Source organism: Oryctolagus cuniculus, chromosome 17, assembly GCF_051225735.1.
Source record: "Oryctolagus cuniculus isolate XC-2025 breed Fujian yellow rabbit chromosome 17, ASM5122573v1, whole genome shotgun sequence".
Taxonomy (NCBI): Eukaryota; Metazoa; Chordata; class Mammalia; order Lagomorpha; family Leporidae; genus Oryctolagus; species Oryctolagus cuniculus.
Window position 1 is genome coordinate 24,994,230 of NC_142883.1, and position 18,621 is coordinate 25,012,850.

The 18,621-nt window shown below is 50.3% G+C and overlaps 1 protein-coding gene across 1 annotated transcript in view; it reads left to right on the forward strand.

Moving 5' to 3' along the window:
• Positions 1-662: 662 nt before the first annotated feature.
• Positions 663-18,621, forward strand: part of CALCOCO2 (calcium binding and coiled-coil domain 2) — a 35,612-nt gene continuing 17,653 nt past the window's right edge. The window contains exons 1-2 of the mRNA XM_089318113.1: positions 663-713; positions 10,243-10,432. Coding sequence (XP_089174239.1) covers positions 10,253-10,432 — 180 coding nt within the window. The 5' untranslated portion in view covers positions 663-713; positions 10,243-10,252. The remainder of the gene's footprint in view (positions 714-10,242; positions 10,433-18,621) is intronic.

Sequence of the window (18,621 nt, forward strand, 5' to 3'; positions counted from 1 at the left end):
ACTTTAAAAAAAATGCATTGACACGACGGAATTAACTCTAAAGAATTTTTATGCTTATTTATTTTCTTCTACTTGAAATGCAGAGCGAAAGAGAGAAGTTGAGCCAGATCTTCCATCTGCTAGTTCACGCCCTGAATTCCTGTACCAAGCCAGGGCTGGGTCAGAGCGAAACCTGCCTGTGTCAGGCAGGAACTCCATTGGGCCATCATCTGTTGCTTTTCCAGGCCCATTAGCAGGGAGCTGGACTGAGGGGAGGTGCCAGGAAGCCTGCAGCCGTCGCGTCTTCTTGGCGCAGAAAGAAAATAACACAGAGGGGGAACCAGGAAGATTGCAGGGGCTCCTCTTAGGGACAGATGGAGGTACGAGAAAAAAGACCGCTCAGCGGCTCTTCAAAGAGTCAAGGTTCCCTCTGCTGAGAAATAAAGGTTTAAAAAAATGAATAGTAACAAACAGCTCACTCTAGGGGATGAAATGAGTTTCTTGGGGTGAACTCGCGGACCCCAAGCTGGGGAAAGCGGTAAAGGGACGCGGACTGGCGACCCAATCACCTAGGCACTACAAATCCCATCAAGCACCGCGAGGGGCGGGGCCTGCTGCCCGCTGTGACGTTATGGGCGGGGCCTTCCGGGTCGCCTCTCCCTTGAGTTTTTAGCCCCGCCCCTGTCCCGTTCCCTGCCCTGTTGCTGTTGCGCCGCCGCTGGCTGCTGCCCCCGGTGAGTTCCAGAAGTGAAAGGGGACAGTGAGGATCTCAGGTTCCCCAAATGCAGACGTGCAGTCCTCGGAAGGGGCTGTGCGTGGGAAGAGGTGCGGCCGGCTTCGGTTTTCACCTCAGTCCACCCTAGGGTGATAGCAAGTGGGAGTGGCGTCCTGGATTCCCTGCAGCCCCTTCTGTGGGCTTGGAGGGCACGGGGCCGTCTGCCGCCCCCCCCACCCCACCCCAGGCGGGCAGCGCTGCGGTGCGGGAGGCCGGGCGGGAGGCTCCCTGGGCGGCTGAGGCGCCTCTGACGGCAGCGGGGGTCTTGCCGCGGCCGCCGTCTTCCCTCGCTTTGACGTCATCCCCGTCTGCTTCCAGGCCGAGGCGGGGCCTCTGCCACGTCACCCTGGGCCGGTTACGGCCTTTTGGGGCCTCAGTTTCCCCGTCCGCAGTGGGTTTGGCTCCTGAAGCCTTTTTCCTTTAGCGTTGTGCGTCTGAAGGAGGAAATGTTCCAGGCAGCCGAAAAGGAAAGGAGGTGCAGGGCCAGCCGCCGTGCAAGTGGGCTCCCCTGGCCGCGCCCCTCCTCCACCGCCGGCCCAGCGGAGTCTGGGGGCTGAGCCCCGCCCAGGGACTTCAGCCTCACCCACGCGAGTTCACTTCTATCGCTTGGAATCTTGGCTGCAGGTGCAGGCTGTGGTTGGAGACCAGGAGGAATAACATGGGCGTTGTATTGTAACTTACCTCCACTGTGGCAAAAATACTTTAAAGCAAACTGTGCAGTCGCTCTTCGTCGTTAAGTAGACCCAACATGAGATTAAGAGATACGCGGCTGGCTTTCCTTCCCAGGTGTTCCCAGGGAATCTTGAAGCTGTACCCTTTCGCTGAAGGGACAGCCATGGAGTGGAAAAGGCAGTGAGAAGGGTAGTGAGGGATCCCGAGTTACCTGTCCGTAGCGAGTCGCTGTCTTCCGAGTCAGACACTGCATCGGGGGCTCTTGATATAACCCCACGCTTGTCTTAGAGGAAAAGTGCAGCAGTTAAAACGAACTGTTTCCGGCCGGCGCCGTGGCTCAATAGGCTAATCCTCCACCTTGCGGCGCCGGCACACCGGGTTCTAGTCCCGGTCGGGGCGCCGGATTCTGTCCCGGTTGCCCCTCTTCCAGGCCAGCTCTCTGCTATGGCCAGGGAGGGCAGTGGAGGATGGCCCAGGTGCTTGGGCCCTGCACCCCATGGGAGACCAGGAAAAGCACCTGGATCCTGGCTCCTGCCATCGGATCAGCGCGGTGCGCCGGCTGCAGCGGCGGCCATTGGAGGGTGAACCAACGGCAAAGGAAGACCTTTCTCTCTGTCTCTCTCTCTCACTGTCCACTCTGCCTGTCAAAAATTAAAAAAAAAAAAAAAAAAAAAAAAAAAAAAAAACTGTTGCCCTCTTCGGCGACATCGTCCTTGTCACTGGAGAGACCCTTGGAGAGTTCCTAGCTGGATCCGCACGTTTGACTGGTAAGGAAACAGATCTGAAAGAAGGCGCTGTGACTTGAGATCTCCGAGCTCGTCAGGGGCAGAACTTAGATGGGTTCCTAGACTCCTGCCCTCAAACGCTGCCACTGCCCACGGCACAGCGACATGACAGCCGAGTTACCCTCTTCAAGGGAAAGGGAAAAGAGGCTAGTTTCGGTCAAACGCAGATCCAGCCCACACCTTTGAGCTTCTCCGTTTCTTCTGTTTGCCTGCACCTCGTGCCCCAGGACTGCTGGCATGGTGGTGGTGTGATGTGGTGTGGTGTTGGGGTGGGGGAGGGGACTAGATCCTGCTTAGAACAAGCTGGACAGCCAATTCAAACAATTGTTGATGAATAAATTAAAGACCTGATGGACTGTACAGTTTTTTTTAAAAAGATTTATTTATTTGAAAGAGTTAAAGAGAGGCAGCGAGAGAGAGAGAGAAAGTCTTCCATTTGCTGGTTCACTCCCCAAATGGCCACAATGGCCAGAGCTGGGCCAGTCTGAAGCCAGGAGCCAGGAGCTTCTTCCGGGTTTCTCACATGGGTGCAGGGCCCCAAGGACTTGGGCCATCTTCTAGTGCTTTCCCAGGCCATAGCAGAGAGCTGGACTGGAAGTGCAGCCGCCGGGATTTGAACTGGCGCCCATATGGGATGTAGGCACAGCCCGCAGTAGCTTTACCCATTACACCATAGCGCCAGCCTCTGTGCAGTTTTTCTAAGGCACTCTGAAATATTTTAGGTGAGGAGCTAGAATGAACTTGGGAATTTGGGACTAGAGTGAATGGCTTAATAATTTGAAGATCAATGACTGTTTCTGCTTTTACTGCCTGTCTCAGGGCCATGCCCACAACCATACTATCCACTGCCCGTGTTCTCTCAGGGTACTTACGATGTGTGTCTGCCAGAGCCAGGGAGGGATGAGGCTCTGATCACTTCATCCATTTTGCTAATGGCTACTGGTTTTAGCAAGTAAAGTAATCAGAAGATTGAAGGAATGAGAGTAAATGGGTTTGACTTGGTTTGTCTCTGTTTTGAATATTCCTAAATGAAGAGTTGATGGTGTTTCTCTCTTCCCTGTGGAAGCATTGGTCTCCTTCTGAAACCAAGGCAGAGAAGCCGTGTTTCTCTGGAAACATGTGCCTACTGGTAGAAAAAAGCTAATGTAGAAATGCTAGGCATGTAAAATTTTTTCCACTTTTCCTAGTTAGTTTGTAAATTCATTCAGAAAGAGCAGAAACAGAACTGGCTATTGTACCCTCTCTTCAGGAAGGTGTGAGACATGAGAGGAGGCTGGCATTGTGGCACAGCGGGTTAAGCTGCCACCTGCAATGCCAGTGTCCTGTATGAGCCCAGTTCGAGTCCCGGCTGCTCCACTTCCAATCCTGCTCCCTGCTGATGCTCCTGGGAAAAGATGGCGCAAGTACTTGGGCCTTGGCCACCCATGTGGGTGACCCAGGTGGACTTCCAGGATCCTGGCTTCGCCTGACCCAGAGTTGGCTATTGCAGCCATCTGGAGAGTGACCCAGCAGATGGAAAATATCTTTGTTTCTCTCTGTCTCTTTCTGTAACTCTGCCTTTCAAATAAATAATAAATTAAAAATTTTTTTTCAAAAGGCTTGGGAGACTGTGTCCTTATGGAGCAGTGCTGGGAGTAGTATGTTAGGCTTAAAAACTCATTAGATGAAAACATCATCATCAGGTTTTCTTAGAAGCCAGGAGCGGTTCAGGAGACGCATTTTAAAATGCATTCCTATTATTGCCAGCTCCTCTGAGGGCTCTAATCCTTTTGCAAGCTGAGCTGAAAAAAAAAAGTCACCATTCTGTCAGAGGTCAAGTAAAGTGCTCTGACAGGTTGTGGAATCTGTGCACCCCTCCCCCACCAGGCTTAATGATTTTGTCCTAAGACTCCCTGTTTGTTTTCCTTGGTCCACTCTTTATGTGGCCAGTCTTTGATTTGGAGGTCAGAGTAGGAAACTAGGGAGAATGTCATTCCACGGTTTCTAGGGGGCCTAATACTTCCCACTGTTTTTTCATTACTCAGTAGCTCTCTGGACTTCTAAATTTAACTTTTGCTCTTCTTATATTTCTTCTCTCTCCCTTGCCCCTATAAATCACTACTGGAATTAGATCATGAAGAGATTCTGTGGTGGGACAGGTAGCTGAAGGAGGACAAGTTGATGCCGAAATCATTCCAGTTTTCGTTCCGTATCCTCCTTCCTCCCCCGACCAACCACTAATTTCTAGACTGCTTTGTCAAAAAGATAATTATTTAAATAAGATTTATTTATGTGAGAGGCAGAGTTATAGAGAGGGAGAAACAGAGAGAGAGAGAGAGATCTTCTGTTTGCTGGTTCACTCCCCAAACAGCTGCAACAGCTGGAGGTGGACCAATCTGAAGCCAGGAGCCAAGAGCTTCTTCCAGGTCTCCCATGTGGATGCAGGGGCCCAAGCACTTGGGCCATCTTCCACTGCTTTCCCAGGCCATAGCAGAGAGACAAATCGAGGTAAACCAGCTGGGACTCAAATCGGTGCCCATAAGGGAGGCCAGTGCTGCAGGCCAGGTGCCACAGTGCCGGCCCCTCCGGTCTTAACAGAGGGGAATGTTAACCTATATTTTAGCAGTGGCTGAGTTCTGAGTACGCACGGTGCCATTGGGCACCCTTTGAGTCCTGGGAAGGCAATGAGATCTCTGAAATAGGAAACCTTGTGGAGTCTGTTGCATTTTTGATAAGTAAGAAACCAAAGCTGCTGACTTTTCCAGACAGATGACTAGGTTTTAGATGAATGAAAAAAAGGTAGTGTTTCATTTGCCTACCAAAGCCTCAGGAATGAGCTGTTTTGTGTCATTTTGCATATATGTATGCCTTTTTTTTTAAACTTTCTTTTTTTGAAGATTTATTTGAAAAACAGAGTTAGAAAGGCAGAGGCAGAGAGAGAGAGAGGTCTTCCATCCGCTGGTTCTCTCCCCAATTGGCCGCAACGGCCAGAGCTGAGCTGATCCGAAGCCAGGAGCCTCCTCTGGGTCTCCCAGGTGGGTGCAGGGGCCCAAGGACTTGGACCATCTTCTACTGCTTTCCCAGGCCATAGCCAAGAGCTGGATTGAAAGTGGAGCTGCTGGGACTCGAACTGGCGTCCCTACAGGATAGCTGCACTGCAGGCAGCGGCTTTACCTGCGGCACCATAGCGCCAGCAGCCACGTCTGCCCTTTCTTCAGTGTTCTGCTCGTGAGCTAACTTAGACTGGTTGTTTTTCTCTGAGAGACTGTGCCAAGCCACCTATATCCTTGGTTGATCTTGCCTTTCAGCGTAGCATCCATTCGCAAAGCAGCTTGCTGGAAGTTGAGTGTAGAAGGTGGGTAATGGAGTGTGACTCTGATAGCTCTGAAGGAAGTTAAATCTGTGCCTTTTGTTTTTTGGTACCATGCTACTTGAACCAGCCATGCCTGCTGAAGCAGCCATACCAAGCACTGACATCACACGTGGGTCTAACATCTCCTCACCTATTTTAGAAAAGAGAAAGCTGAGAACCACAGCTCCTCTGAGGTTATCCAGCAGAATAAAATCAGAGCTAAAAATAAAACCAGAACTCAGCTCCACCATCACCCTACCATTGTTTACCTACAAAGCCCCTTCCTGTTTTACTTTTGCTGAAAGACTGCTTCTCTTCTCACTCATTTGTTAAACACATACCTAATTAGCCATTCCTATGCCTGGGGCCTTGTGTTATGTATACAGTGGTGATGGTGTTAGGAAGAGAAAGAACTAGAAGTGAGGTATTAAGGTTAATTGAAGAGAGGCACTGAAATCACTCTCACCTGTGAGCTCTTTGTAATCTAAGATCAAAGAAAAGATTAACTCTCTCACTCTTTTTAAAGATTTATTTATTTGAGAAGTAGAGTTACAGATAGAGGGAGAGACACAGGGAGAGATCTTCCCTAAATGAGATCACTCCCTAAATGGCCAATCCGGCGTCCCTACAGGATACCTGCACTGCAGGCAGTGGCTTTACCTGCTGGGCCAGTCCGAAGCCAGGAGCCAAGAGCTTCTTCTGGGTCTCCCACATGGGTGCAGGGGCCCCAGGAGTTAGGCCATCCTCAGATGCTTTCCCAGGCAATTAGCGGGGAGCTGGATCAGAAGTGGAACAGCTGAAGCCAGCGTTGTATGGGATGTTGGCACTGCAGGCCGGGGCTTTAACCTGCCGTGCCTCAGCGCCGGCCCAGGATGAATTCTTATGTGTTCAGATACATTGGTGCTCAGGCTTAGGTCAGAGGACATGCTGGCCTCGGTAGGAGCAGAGACCACGGGGGAGAGAAGGTCTATGAGAAACCCTCATCACAGAAGGCAGCTTATCAGAGGGAAGTCTTGCCAGGACTGGATGTGACTCCTGCGTGCCTGCTTTGAAAAACCCTTCTGAGGTTTGAGGTTGAGGATGTGGCTAAACTGTCACAAACCAGAAAGCCAATGCATTTCTTACTTCCTCAGCTTAATCTCAAGAACAGACAGTTCAGTGCCCCAAAGTCCCCTTGCCTTGGCTGTGGAACAAAATAAAAGGCTTCTGGGAAGTTGGACAAGAGGCCTGGTTGTTTAGACTTCAAAGTGAAACCAGGAACCAGGGTGAATCAGGTCTTGTCTTCATCTACTGTGTACAGCAGCTTTCACTTCCTGGTAAAACCCTGGTTGAGAATCCTGGGCTCGCTGCACGTTGGCTAGGGAGGCATTTAGAAGACCATGAATGCAGCTTGCTTGAGGGGTGGGAAGGATCAGGTGTCAACATCCATGACACTTTGATTCTTTTATGTATATTTTACCTCCAAAATAGTTTCCCGTCCTTGGTCACATTTTACCTGTGTGCTAAGATCTGGAAAGGTGCAGCTCAGGCTGTCATCCTCACTGTGCTGCTAGGGATCCAAACCTGTTTGCCGTCTTCCGCACGTGGTCCGCCCTTTTCAGTGTCCTTGTTGTTGTCCACGCTGTTTCCTTCCCTTGGAATGCCCCCAGTTGCAAACCCACTTGTCTAGATCCTATTCTTCCCTGAGGGCTTAGCTAAGACACCATTCACTCCTTTAAGCTTTTCTTCATTTTCTTAGCCCATCACATCTTTTGAACTCCACTCTACTTTTTAGGATTCATTGATTGGTTGATTTGAAAGGCAGAGCAGCAGAAGGCCGGCGCCGCGGCTCACTAAGCTAATCCTCCGCCTAGCGGCGCCGGCATACCGGGTTCTAGTCCCGGTCGGGGCGCCGGATTCTGTCCCGGTTGCCCCTCTTCCAGGCCAGCCCTCTGCTGTGGCCAGGGAGTGCAGTGGAGGATGGCCCAAGTGCTTGGGCCCTGCACCCCATGGGAGACCAGGAAAAGCACCTGGCTCCTGGCTCCTGCCATCGGATCAGCGCAGTGCGCCGGCCGCAGCGCGCCGGCCGCGGCGGCCATTGGAGGGTGAACCAACGGCAAAGGAAGACCTTTCTCTCTGTCTCTCTCTCTCTCTCACTGTCCACTCTGCCTGTCAAAAAAAAAAAAAAAAAAGGGGGCAGAGCAGCAGAGAGAGAGGGAGAGGGAGAGACAGATCGTCCATCCACAACTGCTAAGGCTGGTCCAGGCTGAAGCCAGGAGCTTGGAACTCCATCTGAGTCTGCCATGTGGGTCATTACCTCTGCTGTCTTCCTAGGAGGTGTGCTAGCAGGGAGCTGGATTGGTAGTGGAGCAATGGGACTTTTTTTTTTTTTTTTTTTTTGAAAGGCAGAGTTACAGAGAAGGGGAGAGAGAGAGAGAGAGGTCTTGTCTTCCGTCTGCTTGTTCACTCCCTAGATGATCACAATGGCCAGAGTTGTGCCAATCTGTAGCCAGGAGCTTCTTCTGGATCTCCCACACGGGTGCAGGGGTCCAAGGACTTGGGCCATCTTCTACTACTTTCCCAAGCCATAGCAGAGAGCTGGATTGGAAGTGGAGCAGCAAGGACTTGAACACTGGCCCCACAGCACAGTGGGACTTGAACTGGCACTCAGATGAGGAAGACAGACATCAAAGCAGAGGCTTAGTAGTGCTGTCCCCTGTGTTTCTTTTTTTTTCTTTCTTTTTTTTTTTTTTTTTTGACAGGCAGAGTGGACAGTGAGAAAGACAGAAAAAGGTCTTCCTTTGCCGTTGGTTCACCCTCCAATGGCCGCCGCGGCCGGTGCACCGCGTTGATCCGAAGCCAGGAGCCAGGTGCTTCTCCTGGTCTCCCATGCGGATTCAGGGCCCAAGCACTTGGGCCATCCTCCACTGCACTTCCCTGGGCCACAGCAGAGAGCTGGCCTGGAAGAGGGGCAACTGGGACAGAATCCTGCGCCCCGACTGGGACTAGAACCCGGTGTGCCGGCACCGCAAGGCGGAGGATTAGCCTAGTGAGCCGCGGCGCCAGCTTCCTGCGTTTCTTATATTCATTTGTCAGTCACTCCCATGCTCATCTTTCCTCTCTACTGGATCGGAACCCTTTCAAGGGCAAGCACTGTGCCAGGCCAGCAGTAGGAATAATAGCAGTAATAATCACAAACATCTGTTAGTGCTTTCCTGATGCAGCCTCTGCTTTATTCTGTCATTAAACATCTGCTTTATGTCACTTGCCTAATCTAGCAGGAAGTAATTTGAGGGCTGGACACTTTACAGTATTTCACTTAAGCCACATACAAACCCAAATGGGGTACATGTTATTATTTTTTTAAGATTTATATATTTATTTGAAGGGCAGAGTTATAGAGAGGCAGAGAGAGAAAGAGAGAGAGAGGTCCTCCATCCACTGGTTTCACTCCCCAAATGGCCGCAACAGCTGGAGCTGGACCGATCCCAAGCCAAGAGCCAGAAGCTTCTTCCAGGTCTCCCATGCAGGCACAGGGTCCCAAGGACTTGGGCCATCTTCTGCTTTTCCAGGCCACAGCAGAGAGTTGGATGGGAAGTGGAGCAGCCAGGGCTCGAACTGGTGCCCACATGGGATGCCTGTGCTGCAGGCAACAGCTTTAACCTGCTGCACCACAGGGCTAGCCCCTACATGGTATTATTAAGAAGCAATAGGCAGGGGCTGGCACTATGGCATAGCAAGTAAAGCTGCCACCTGCAGTGCTGGCATCCCATATGGGCGCTGGTTCAAGTCCCGGCAGCTGCTCCACTTCCGATCCAGCTCTCTGATATGTCCCGGGAAAGCAGTAGAAGATGGCCCAAGTGCTTGGGCCCCTCCACCCACGTGGGAGACCCGGAAGAAGCTCCTGGTTCTGGCCTTCAGATTGCCATAGCTCTGGTCATTATGGCCATCTAGGGAGTGAATCAGTGGATGGAAGACCTTTCTCTCTCTCTCTCTGTCTCTCCTCTCTCTGTGTATCTCTGACTTTCTGACTTTCAAATAAATAAATAAATCTTTAAAAAATAAAAAGAAGCAATAGGCAGAGATTCTGGTGGATTAAGTAAATTGCCAAGGTCACCCCTTCAGTGGATGGTGGAGCTGAAATGTAACTCCTCCATTCTGACTTCAGACCCATGTGTGTCACGGCTGCCTGTCAGATACTCTTCTCTGATTCCTGATTTCCTCCCCACTCCCATCCCCACCTCCCAGCAGAGTGTCTTACATATGGAAGGGCCCAATAAATTAAAGGATGACTGGATTAAATGGAAAAGGGAAAATTGGGAGAGACTGGCTTTCCTAAAATCCTAGGATTTCTTGGGATGGAAAAAAAAATCTGGAATGTAGGTCCTGCAGTTCCTAGCTCCAGCTCTGCTCTCTGGGCTGCCTTGTGTATTTAAGAGAAAGGGAACAAATTAGCCATGGGCAGAGAATAAGAGTATGTGACAGCGGTCATGTCTGGGGTAATGAGGCCAATGATATTCCGAGAAAATTCTTATAGCATAGGAAGTTATAAATGCAAAATGGCTGAAAGTGAAACAGAAAGCAACTTGTGTGATCTTGCTACGCGTCAGGATTTTGCTTTTCCTGACTTGCCTTGGACGGAATGTTCCCTGGGTGAGAGCCCAGAAGTCTCTGGCATCTCAGCCAACACTTTTTGAGCCTTATTCCTAATTCCTGAACAGGACCTCCGCTATGGAGAAGTCAGTGGAAGACCCCCCAACGTCTGCCATCTTGCTGGATCACTGTCACTTCTCTCAGGTCGTCTTTAACAGTGTGGAGAAATTCTACGTCCCCGGAGGGGACATCACGTGCTATTACACCTTCACCCAGCACTTCGTCCCCCGGCGTAAGGACTGGATTGGCATCTTCAGAGTAAGTGGTTGAGTCTATGCCCAGTGATCAGGAACTGGGGGTGGTGCTCAGTTACCTGAGAGCATGGCCTTGTGTGGGTGTTACGAAAACTTCCTACATTAACGTTTGTCCACTTGGCGAATCCTAAACCAAGCTGCCCAGCACCTCCCAGTGTGTGTTGTGGGACTCAGATTTTAATTTCAATCTCAAGCTAAAATTAGATGGCAAATCATTCAATGTCCGTGTTTTATTGTGTCTTCAAAGACCAAGTGTACGTGATCCTATTTTGAAGTATTCATGAATGACTTGACTGAGATGGGTGACTCCCTATATCATTTCTGTGACTTGAAACATTACCGTGAATTTAAGCATTATTTGGTGGTACAGTGTTTGCTTCAGTGCAAACATCACAAACCTGGAAAACGTGCTAACTTTGTGAGAAGGTGGCTGGTTCAACATCTGGCTCCCAGAAAGCTTGTTCCTGAGTGTGTCTGATTTCTTAGAAAAGGTTTCCAAGGATAGAAAGTTTATGAACTGCCTCAGTGACCTCTGCCAGTGACTAATCACCCTATCAGTTCAAGTACAGAAATGACATTTTGAAAATTTCAATCAACTTCCTCTCCATGTCCTTTTCCTTCTTCCATCTCCCACTCCCTCACCCTCCTTCTCCTCCCCCTTTCCACCTCTCCCCCCCTTCCCCCTCAGTGCACACACATCCTATAATGATAGATTTCCTATTTCCAGAGACAGGGGATAAAGGTCAAATATAAGTGATGGACACTTCAGAGTCCCAGCATCAGTGACCTTTGGTCTGACAGCTGGTATGTCATGTGCCTGCTTGCCAAGTCTGTTCATCCTGAAGCTGGACACCATTCTTGATTACACTGGAAGGGGCTCATTCGCAGCCCTCCTTGGACTCCTTCTCCTTAATCGCTTGGGAGCTCAGCTTACTGACGGGGTGTTTGGAGGCGGGAGTAATGGGCAACTGACGGGACGCTGGCGGCTCCCGGGCCTGCAGCACACTGAAACATCAGACTCTCCGGTGCTGTATCACGGAAGACTGACACAGCCGGCGTGCCTTCTGTCTCGGAGGGGAGATACTGGGTGTTTTTCTTCTTCCCCATGTGTAGCGAAGCGTGTAGCCGAGCATTGTCTAATGAGAATTTTCTGTGAGGGGTGGACATTTGGCGCAGTGGTTAAGACACCACTTGTGATGCCTGCATCCTTATCAGAGTTCCTGGGTTCAAATCCCAGCTGCGCTCCCAGTGCCAGCTTCCTGCTAGTGCACACCCTGGGAGGCAGCAGGAGGAGCTCAAGTAGTTGAATCTGTGATACCCACATGGGAGATCTGAATTGAGTTCCTGGCTTTGGTCTTGCCCAGCCCTAGCAGTTATGAGCATTTGGGGAGTGAGTCAGTACATGGAAGGTCTCTCTCTCTCTACATCTCAAATAAATAAAATTAATTAATTTTAAAATAAGAAAGCATTTTATGTGATGGAGCTCCACCTTCACTTTCAAGTACGCACAGGAGCCAATAGCCACATTGGGGCTGTTAAGCAGTTAAACTGTGCTAGGGTTATTGAGTAACTGGATTTTAAATATTACTCAATTTTAATCAATTTAAATAGCCTTATGTGGCTAGTGGTTATCACATTGGACATTATAGGTATAGATAATAAAAAAAACAGAATGATTAAAAAATTACTTACAGGCCGGCGCCGCGGCTCACTAGGCTAATCATCCACCTTGCGGCGCCGGCACACCGGGTTCTAGTCCCGGTTGGGGTGCCGGATTCTGTCCCGGTTGCCCCTCTTCCAGGCCAGCTCTCTGCTGTGGCCCGGGAGTGCAGTGGAGGATGGCCCAAGTGCTTGGGCCCTGCACCCCATGGGAGACCAGGAGAAGCACCTGGCTCCTGCCATCGGATCAGCACGGTGCGCCGGCCGCAGCATGCAGGCCACGGCGGCCATTGGAGGGTGAACCAACGGCAAAGGAAGACCTTTCTCTCTGTCTCTCTCTCTCTCTCACTGTCCACTCTGCCTGTCTAAAAAAAAAAAAAATTACTTACAAGGGCTGGCATTGTAGCATAGTGGGTAGGGCCACCTCTTGCAATGTCAGCATCCCATATAGGCACCAGTTTGTGTCCCGGCTGCTCCACTGCAGAACCATCTCTCTGCTAGTGGCTTGGGAACGGCAGCAGAGGATGATCCAAGTGCTTGGGCCCCTGCCACCATGTGGGAAACCCACATGAGGCTTCTGGCTCAGCCCTGGCCATTGCAGCCAACTGGGGAGCGAGTCAGCAGATGGGAGATCGCTCTGTCTCTCTGGCTCGCTCGCTCTCTCTCTCTCTGGATCTTTTTTTTCTTTTTAAAGACTTATTTATTTATTTGAAAGGCAGAGTTACAGAGAGGCAGAGTAAAAGAAGTCTTCCATCTGCTGTTTCATTCCCCACATGGCCACAATGGCCAAAGCTGGGCTAATCCAAAGCCAGGAGCCAAAAGATTCTTCCAGGTATCCCATGCAGGTGCAGGGGTCCAAGCACTTGGGCCATCTTTTACTGCTTTCCCAGGCCATAGCAGAGAGCTGGATCCGAAGTGGAGCAGCTGGGACTTGAACTGGCACCCTTATGGGATACTGGCACTGGAGGTGGCAGCTTTACCAGATACACCACAGTGCCAGCCCCTCTGACTTTCAAATAAATAAATCTTTTTAAAAGGTAAGTGTGATCTACCAAGTTAAACCTCTACTTGTGATGCTCACTATTCCATTTCAAGTCCCAGGTGGTCTATTTCTTTCCTTCTTTCTTTTTAAGAGGGAGGACAGAACAGAAAGACAGTAACTAAGGAGAGAGAAGAAATATAAAAGACAGGAAAAAGAAGGAATGGAAATTTAGAAAGAAAAATGTAAACACAAGAAAGAGAGGAAAGACTGAGGGGAGGTGGGAGACAGATAAAGAAAGTGAAACCGGAATGAGGAAGAGAGGAGAAAGCATGAAGATTTAAAAAGAGAAGAGAGGCTGGCGCCACCGCTCACTTGGCTAATCTTCCATCTATGGCGCTGGCAGCCCAGGTTCTAGTCCCGGTCGGGGCGCCAGATTCTGTCCCGGTTGTTCCTCTTCCAGTCCAGCTCTCTGCTGTGGCCCGGGAGTGCAGTGGAGGATGGCCCAAGTGCTTGGGCCCTGCCCCTGCATGGGAGACCAGGAGGAAGCCCCTGGCTCTTGGCTTCGGATCGGCGTAGCGCCGGCCATAGCAGCCATTTGTGGGGTGAACCAACGGCAAAGGAAGACCTTTCTCTCTGTCTCTCTCTCTCTCTCTCTCTCTCACTAAAACTGCCTATCCAAAAAAAAGGAAAAAAAAAAAGAGAGAGAAGAGAGAGAGAAAGGAAAGAAGGAAGAAAAGAGAAAAGGGAACGAGAAAAAGCAAAGGGAAGAAAAAAATAAGAAAGGACAAAGAATATGAAGGAGAGGCGTGAGAAAGAAAATTGTAAAAAAGAGAAAGAAACTAGAAGGAAAGCAAGGAGAAAGACACACAGACAAGTGGGAAACAGAACAAACAAGCAAGAAAAGGAACTGAAAGAGAAAGAAACAAGAAACAGAAGAAAAAAGTGAAAAAAAGAACATAAAAGGAAAGGAGAGAAAAAAGGACCTGCTCCACTGCTGATCCAGCTTCCTGCTTATGCAGCCCGGGAGGCAGTGGACGATGGCTCAAGTTTTTGGGACCTGCCACCTATGTGGAAGACATGGAGTTCAGCCTGGTCCAGCCATGGTTGGTGTGGTCACTGGGGTCACCTGGAAGATCTCTATTTCTCCCCCTCCCTCTGTCTCTCTCTCTCTGTTGCTCTGAGTTTCAAGTCGATGAAAAGAAATAAACTTCTTTTTAAAAAATTTATTTATTTATTTGAAAGGTAGAGTTACAGAGAAGTCTTTCATCCGCTGGTTCATGCCCCAAATGGTCTGAACAGCCAGAGCTTTGCTGATCCAAAGCCAGGAGCCAGGAGCTTCTTCTGGGTCTTCTTCCTGGGCCATATTCCACCGCTTTCCCAGGCCATAGCAGAGAGCTGGATCAGAAGTGGAGCAGCTAGGACTGGTGCCCACATGAGATGCTGACACTGCAGGTGGTGGCTTTACTCGCTATGCCACAGCGCCGGCCCCTTATTATTTATTTTGAAAATCTGATTTGGGCCGGCTCCGCGGCTCAATAGGCTAATCCTCCACCTTGTGGCGCTGGCACACCGGGTTCTAGTCCCGGTCGGGGCGCTGGATTCTGTCCCGGTTGCCCCTCTTCCAGGCCAGCTCTCTGCTGTGGCCCGGGAGGGCAGTGGAGGATGGCTCAAGTGCTTGGGCCCTGCACCCCATGGGAGACCAGGAGAAGCACCTGGCTCCTGCCATCGGATCAGCGCACTGCGCCAGCCGCAGCGTGCTGGCTGCGGCAGCCATTAGAGGGTGAACCAACGGCAAAGGAAGACCCTTTCTCTCTGTCTCTCTCACTGTCCACTGCCTGTCAAAAAAAAAAAAAAAAAATCTGAGTTACAGAGAAAGAAGAAGAGCAGGCGGGTGTCACGGCTCACTAGACTAATCCTCCGCCTGTGGCACTAGCTCTCTGGATTCTAGTCCCAGTTGGGGTGCCAGATTCTGTCCCGGTTGCTGCTCTCCCAGTTCAGCTCTCTGCTGTGGCCCAGGAGTGCAGTGGAGGATGGCCCAAGTGCTTGGGCCCTGCACCCACATGGGAGACCAGGAGGAAGCACCTGGCTCCTGGCCTTGGATCGGCGCAGCGCACCGCCTGTGGCGGCCATTTGTGGGGTGAACCAATGGAAGGAAGACCTTTCTCTCTGTCTCTCTCACTGTCTAACTCTGCCTGTCAAAAAAGAAGAAAAAAAAAAAGAACAGAGAAAGAAAGAGATATCTTCCATTCGCTGGCTTACTCCTTACATGGCCGCAACAGCCAGGATTGCACCAGGCCAAAGTCAGGAGCCAAGAATTTCTTTCTTTCTTTCTTTTTTTTTTTTTTTTTAATTATTTATTTATTTGAAGGTCAGAATTACACAGAGAGAGAAGGAGAGGCAGAGAGAGAGAGAGAGAGAGAGAGATCTTCCATTTGCTGGTTCACTCTCCACTTGGCTGCAATGGCCAGAGCTGCACCAATCCAAAGCCAGGAGCCAGGAGCCAGGAGCTTCTTCCAGGTCTCCCATGCAGATGCAGGGGCCCAAGGACTTGGGCCATCTTCTGCTGCTTTCCCAGGCAATAGCAGGGAGCTGGATTGGAAGTGGAGCAGCTGGGACTTGAACCAGCGCCCATATGGGATGCCAGCATTTCCAGCGGCAGCTTTACCTGCTATGCCACAGCAAAGGCCCCAGGAGCCAAGAGTTTCTTCCAGGTCTCCCATGTGGGTGGCAGAGGCTCAGGTACTTGGGTTATCTTCTGCTGCTTATCTCAGGCACATTAGCAGGGAGCTGGATGAGAAGTGGAGCAGCCAGGACACGATCCAGTGCCCATGTGGGATGTCAGTGTTGCAGGAGGTGGCTTAACCCACTAGGCCACAATGCTGGCATTTTTTTAAGTTACTTATTAGGCTTGTAAATATATGCTGTAACTTTATTTATTTATTCATTAAGATTTTATTTATTTATTTGACAGGTAGAGTTACAGACAGTGAGAGAGAGAGACAGAGAGAAAGGTCCTCCCTCCGTCAATTCACTCCCCAAGTGGCCGCAACGGTCGACGCTGTGCCGATCCGAAGCCAGGAGCCAGGAGCTTCCTCCCAGTCTCCCATGTGGGTTTAGGGACCCAAGCACCTGGGCCATCCTCCACTGCCTTCCTAGGCCACAGCAGAGAGCTGGACTGGAAGAGGAGCAACCAGGACTAGAACCGGCACCCATATGGGATGCTGGCGCTGCAGGTGGAGGATTAACCTAGTGCGCCATGGCACCGGCCCCTATTCTGTAACTTTAAAATTTTTCAACACAACTACATTTCTGTTTTGCTTAGACTGACATTCTCCAAGCACTTACTAGCAGCTGTCAGCCAGGACTTCACCATTAGCCAAGTGAAAACCTTGTGCTTTCAAATTTTTTCTCATTTATTTATTTATTAAAGAGTTATTTATTTATTTGAAAGACAGAGTCAGAGAGAGAGAGAGAGGGAAGAGGGGGGGAGATCCTCCATCTACTGGTTCAGTCCCCAAATGGTCTGAATGGCAGAGCTGGGCCAATCCAAAGCCAGGAGGAGCCTGGAGTTTCTTCTAGATCTCCCACATGGGTGCAGGAGCCCAAGTACTTTCCCAGGCCATTAGCAGGAAACTGGATAGGAAGTGGAGCAGCCAGGACTCAAACTGGTACCCATATGGGATGCCAGCACTGAAGGCGGCAGCTTTACCTGCTGTGCCACAGCGTCAGCCCCTATTATTTATTTTGATTGATAGATTATTTTATTTATTTATCTATTTATCTGAAATGCGGAATGACAGAGAGAAATATGTTTGCTGGTTCACTCCCCAATGGCCACACCAGCCAGAGCTGGGCCAGGCCAAAGCCAGGACCCTAGCACTGCATCCTGGTGTGCCACATGGGTGGCAGAGGCCCACGTGTGTGAACCATCTTCCATCTTGCCTTCCCAGGTGCATTAGCAGGAGCTGGATCAGAAGTGGAGCAGCTGGGACTTGAAATGGCACTCCAATATGGAATACTGGCATCAAAAGTGACAGCTTAACCCACTGTACCACAGTACCAGCCCAAATCTTGTACTTTTTAAAAACAAATATTTAAAAGCATTTTTGGGGGGCTGGCGCTGTGGCGTAGCGGGTAAAGCCGCCGCCTGTAGTGCCGGCATCCCATGTGGATGCTGTTTCAGGTCCTAGCTGCTCTACTTCTAATCCAGCTCTCTGCTATGGCCTGGGAAAGCAGTAGAAGATGGCCCAAGTGCTTAGATCCCTATACCTCCCCGTGGGAGACCTGGAAGAAGCTCCTGACTCCTGGCTTTGGATTGGCGAAGCTCCAGCTGTTGCAGCCAACTTGGGAGTGAAGCAGCGGATGGAAGACCTCTCTCTCTCTCTGCCTCTCCTCTCTGTGTAACTCTGACTTTCAAATAAACAAATAAATCTTTATAAACAGATACATATAAAAGCATTTTTTAAAAGGGTGCATCAATGTTTGTCATGCTTCAGACACTTCAGAGATATTGCCCTGCCTCAGAAAAGAAATAGTGATGAACGCAGGGAGGGCTCACTGATGTTCATTGTCTGCTGGGCTGTTGGCTGGGTACTACCCTGAAGACATCCTCTGTGCAGGCCTGTGTGTGTGTGTGTGTGTGTGTGCACGCGTGTGCAGGGGTGTTTTCTCATTGAGTTCTCAGGCAGCCCCTGAGGTGGATAGTATTATCTCGTGTGCACAGAGGAGCAGAATGGATACCCTTGAGGGATGGGAACTTTCCCAGGTCTCACGCTAAGCATTGAAGCCAGATTATGTGACTCCCAAACCTCTGCTTTTTCTCCTCTGCGCTGCTGAATCCCTTTGAACCACAGAGGTAAGTTAAGAGCATTAAGTGTTGGCTGTAAAGTTGTGGCCTTCGTATCTCACTTCTCAAGCTCTGTCCAGCATCTTTCAGTGTGGCTTAGTCAGACTATTCCTCAGCTCCTCATCACCCCTAACACCAGCAGTCGGTTGCACAAGGACAGGCACACGGTAGATGTGTTGCAACACATGCAGTTGGTTCTATCTTCTCTTTAAAGAGAAAGCTGCCACCGGTGATGAAGCCTAAAGCAGGTGGGAGTCAGGTTTCCTCCTTGAGTGTATGAGTAATCCCGTGTTTGTGTGCCCCTTGACCTGGGCATAACCTGTTCAGAGGTCTCAGAGGGGCAGTGGCACTGCCGGGAGAAGAGGCAGGGGCTGGACTTGCTGACGCAGAGGCGCCACGGACAGAATTGCAAGGGGTGCAAGCTGTGCCTCGTTCCAAGGCAGCAGTAATCCTTAGGTCTTCCCAGTGATGTTTTTTCATCACAGTGCATTAAGGAACTGCAGGATGTGAACGCAACTCCATGAAATGCCTGCTTCCTGTAGCACTGAGGCCGCAGCGGCTCCGGGAGGCGTACAGCAATGGGGGTGTGCTCAGGAGACTAAAACATGCCCTAGTACGTTGTGCTGAGCTTCTGGTGTGGCCTTTTCAACCCTGCTCTGATTCCTTCACACAGGAAAATGGAATTTATCTTTAGTTCCTTCTCTTC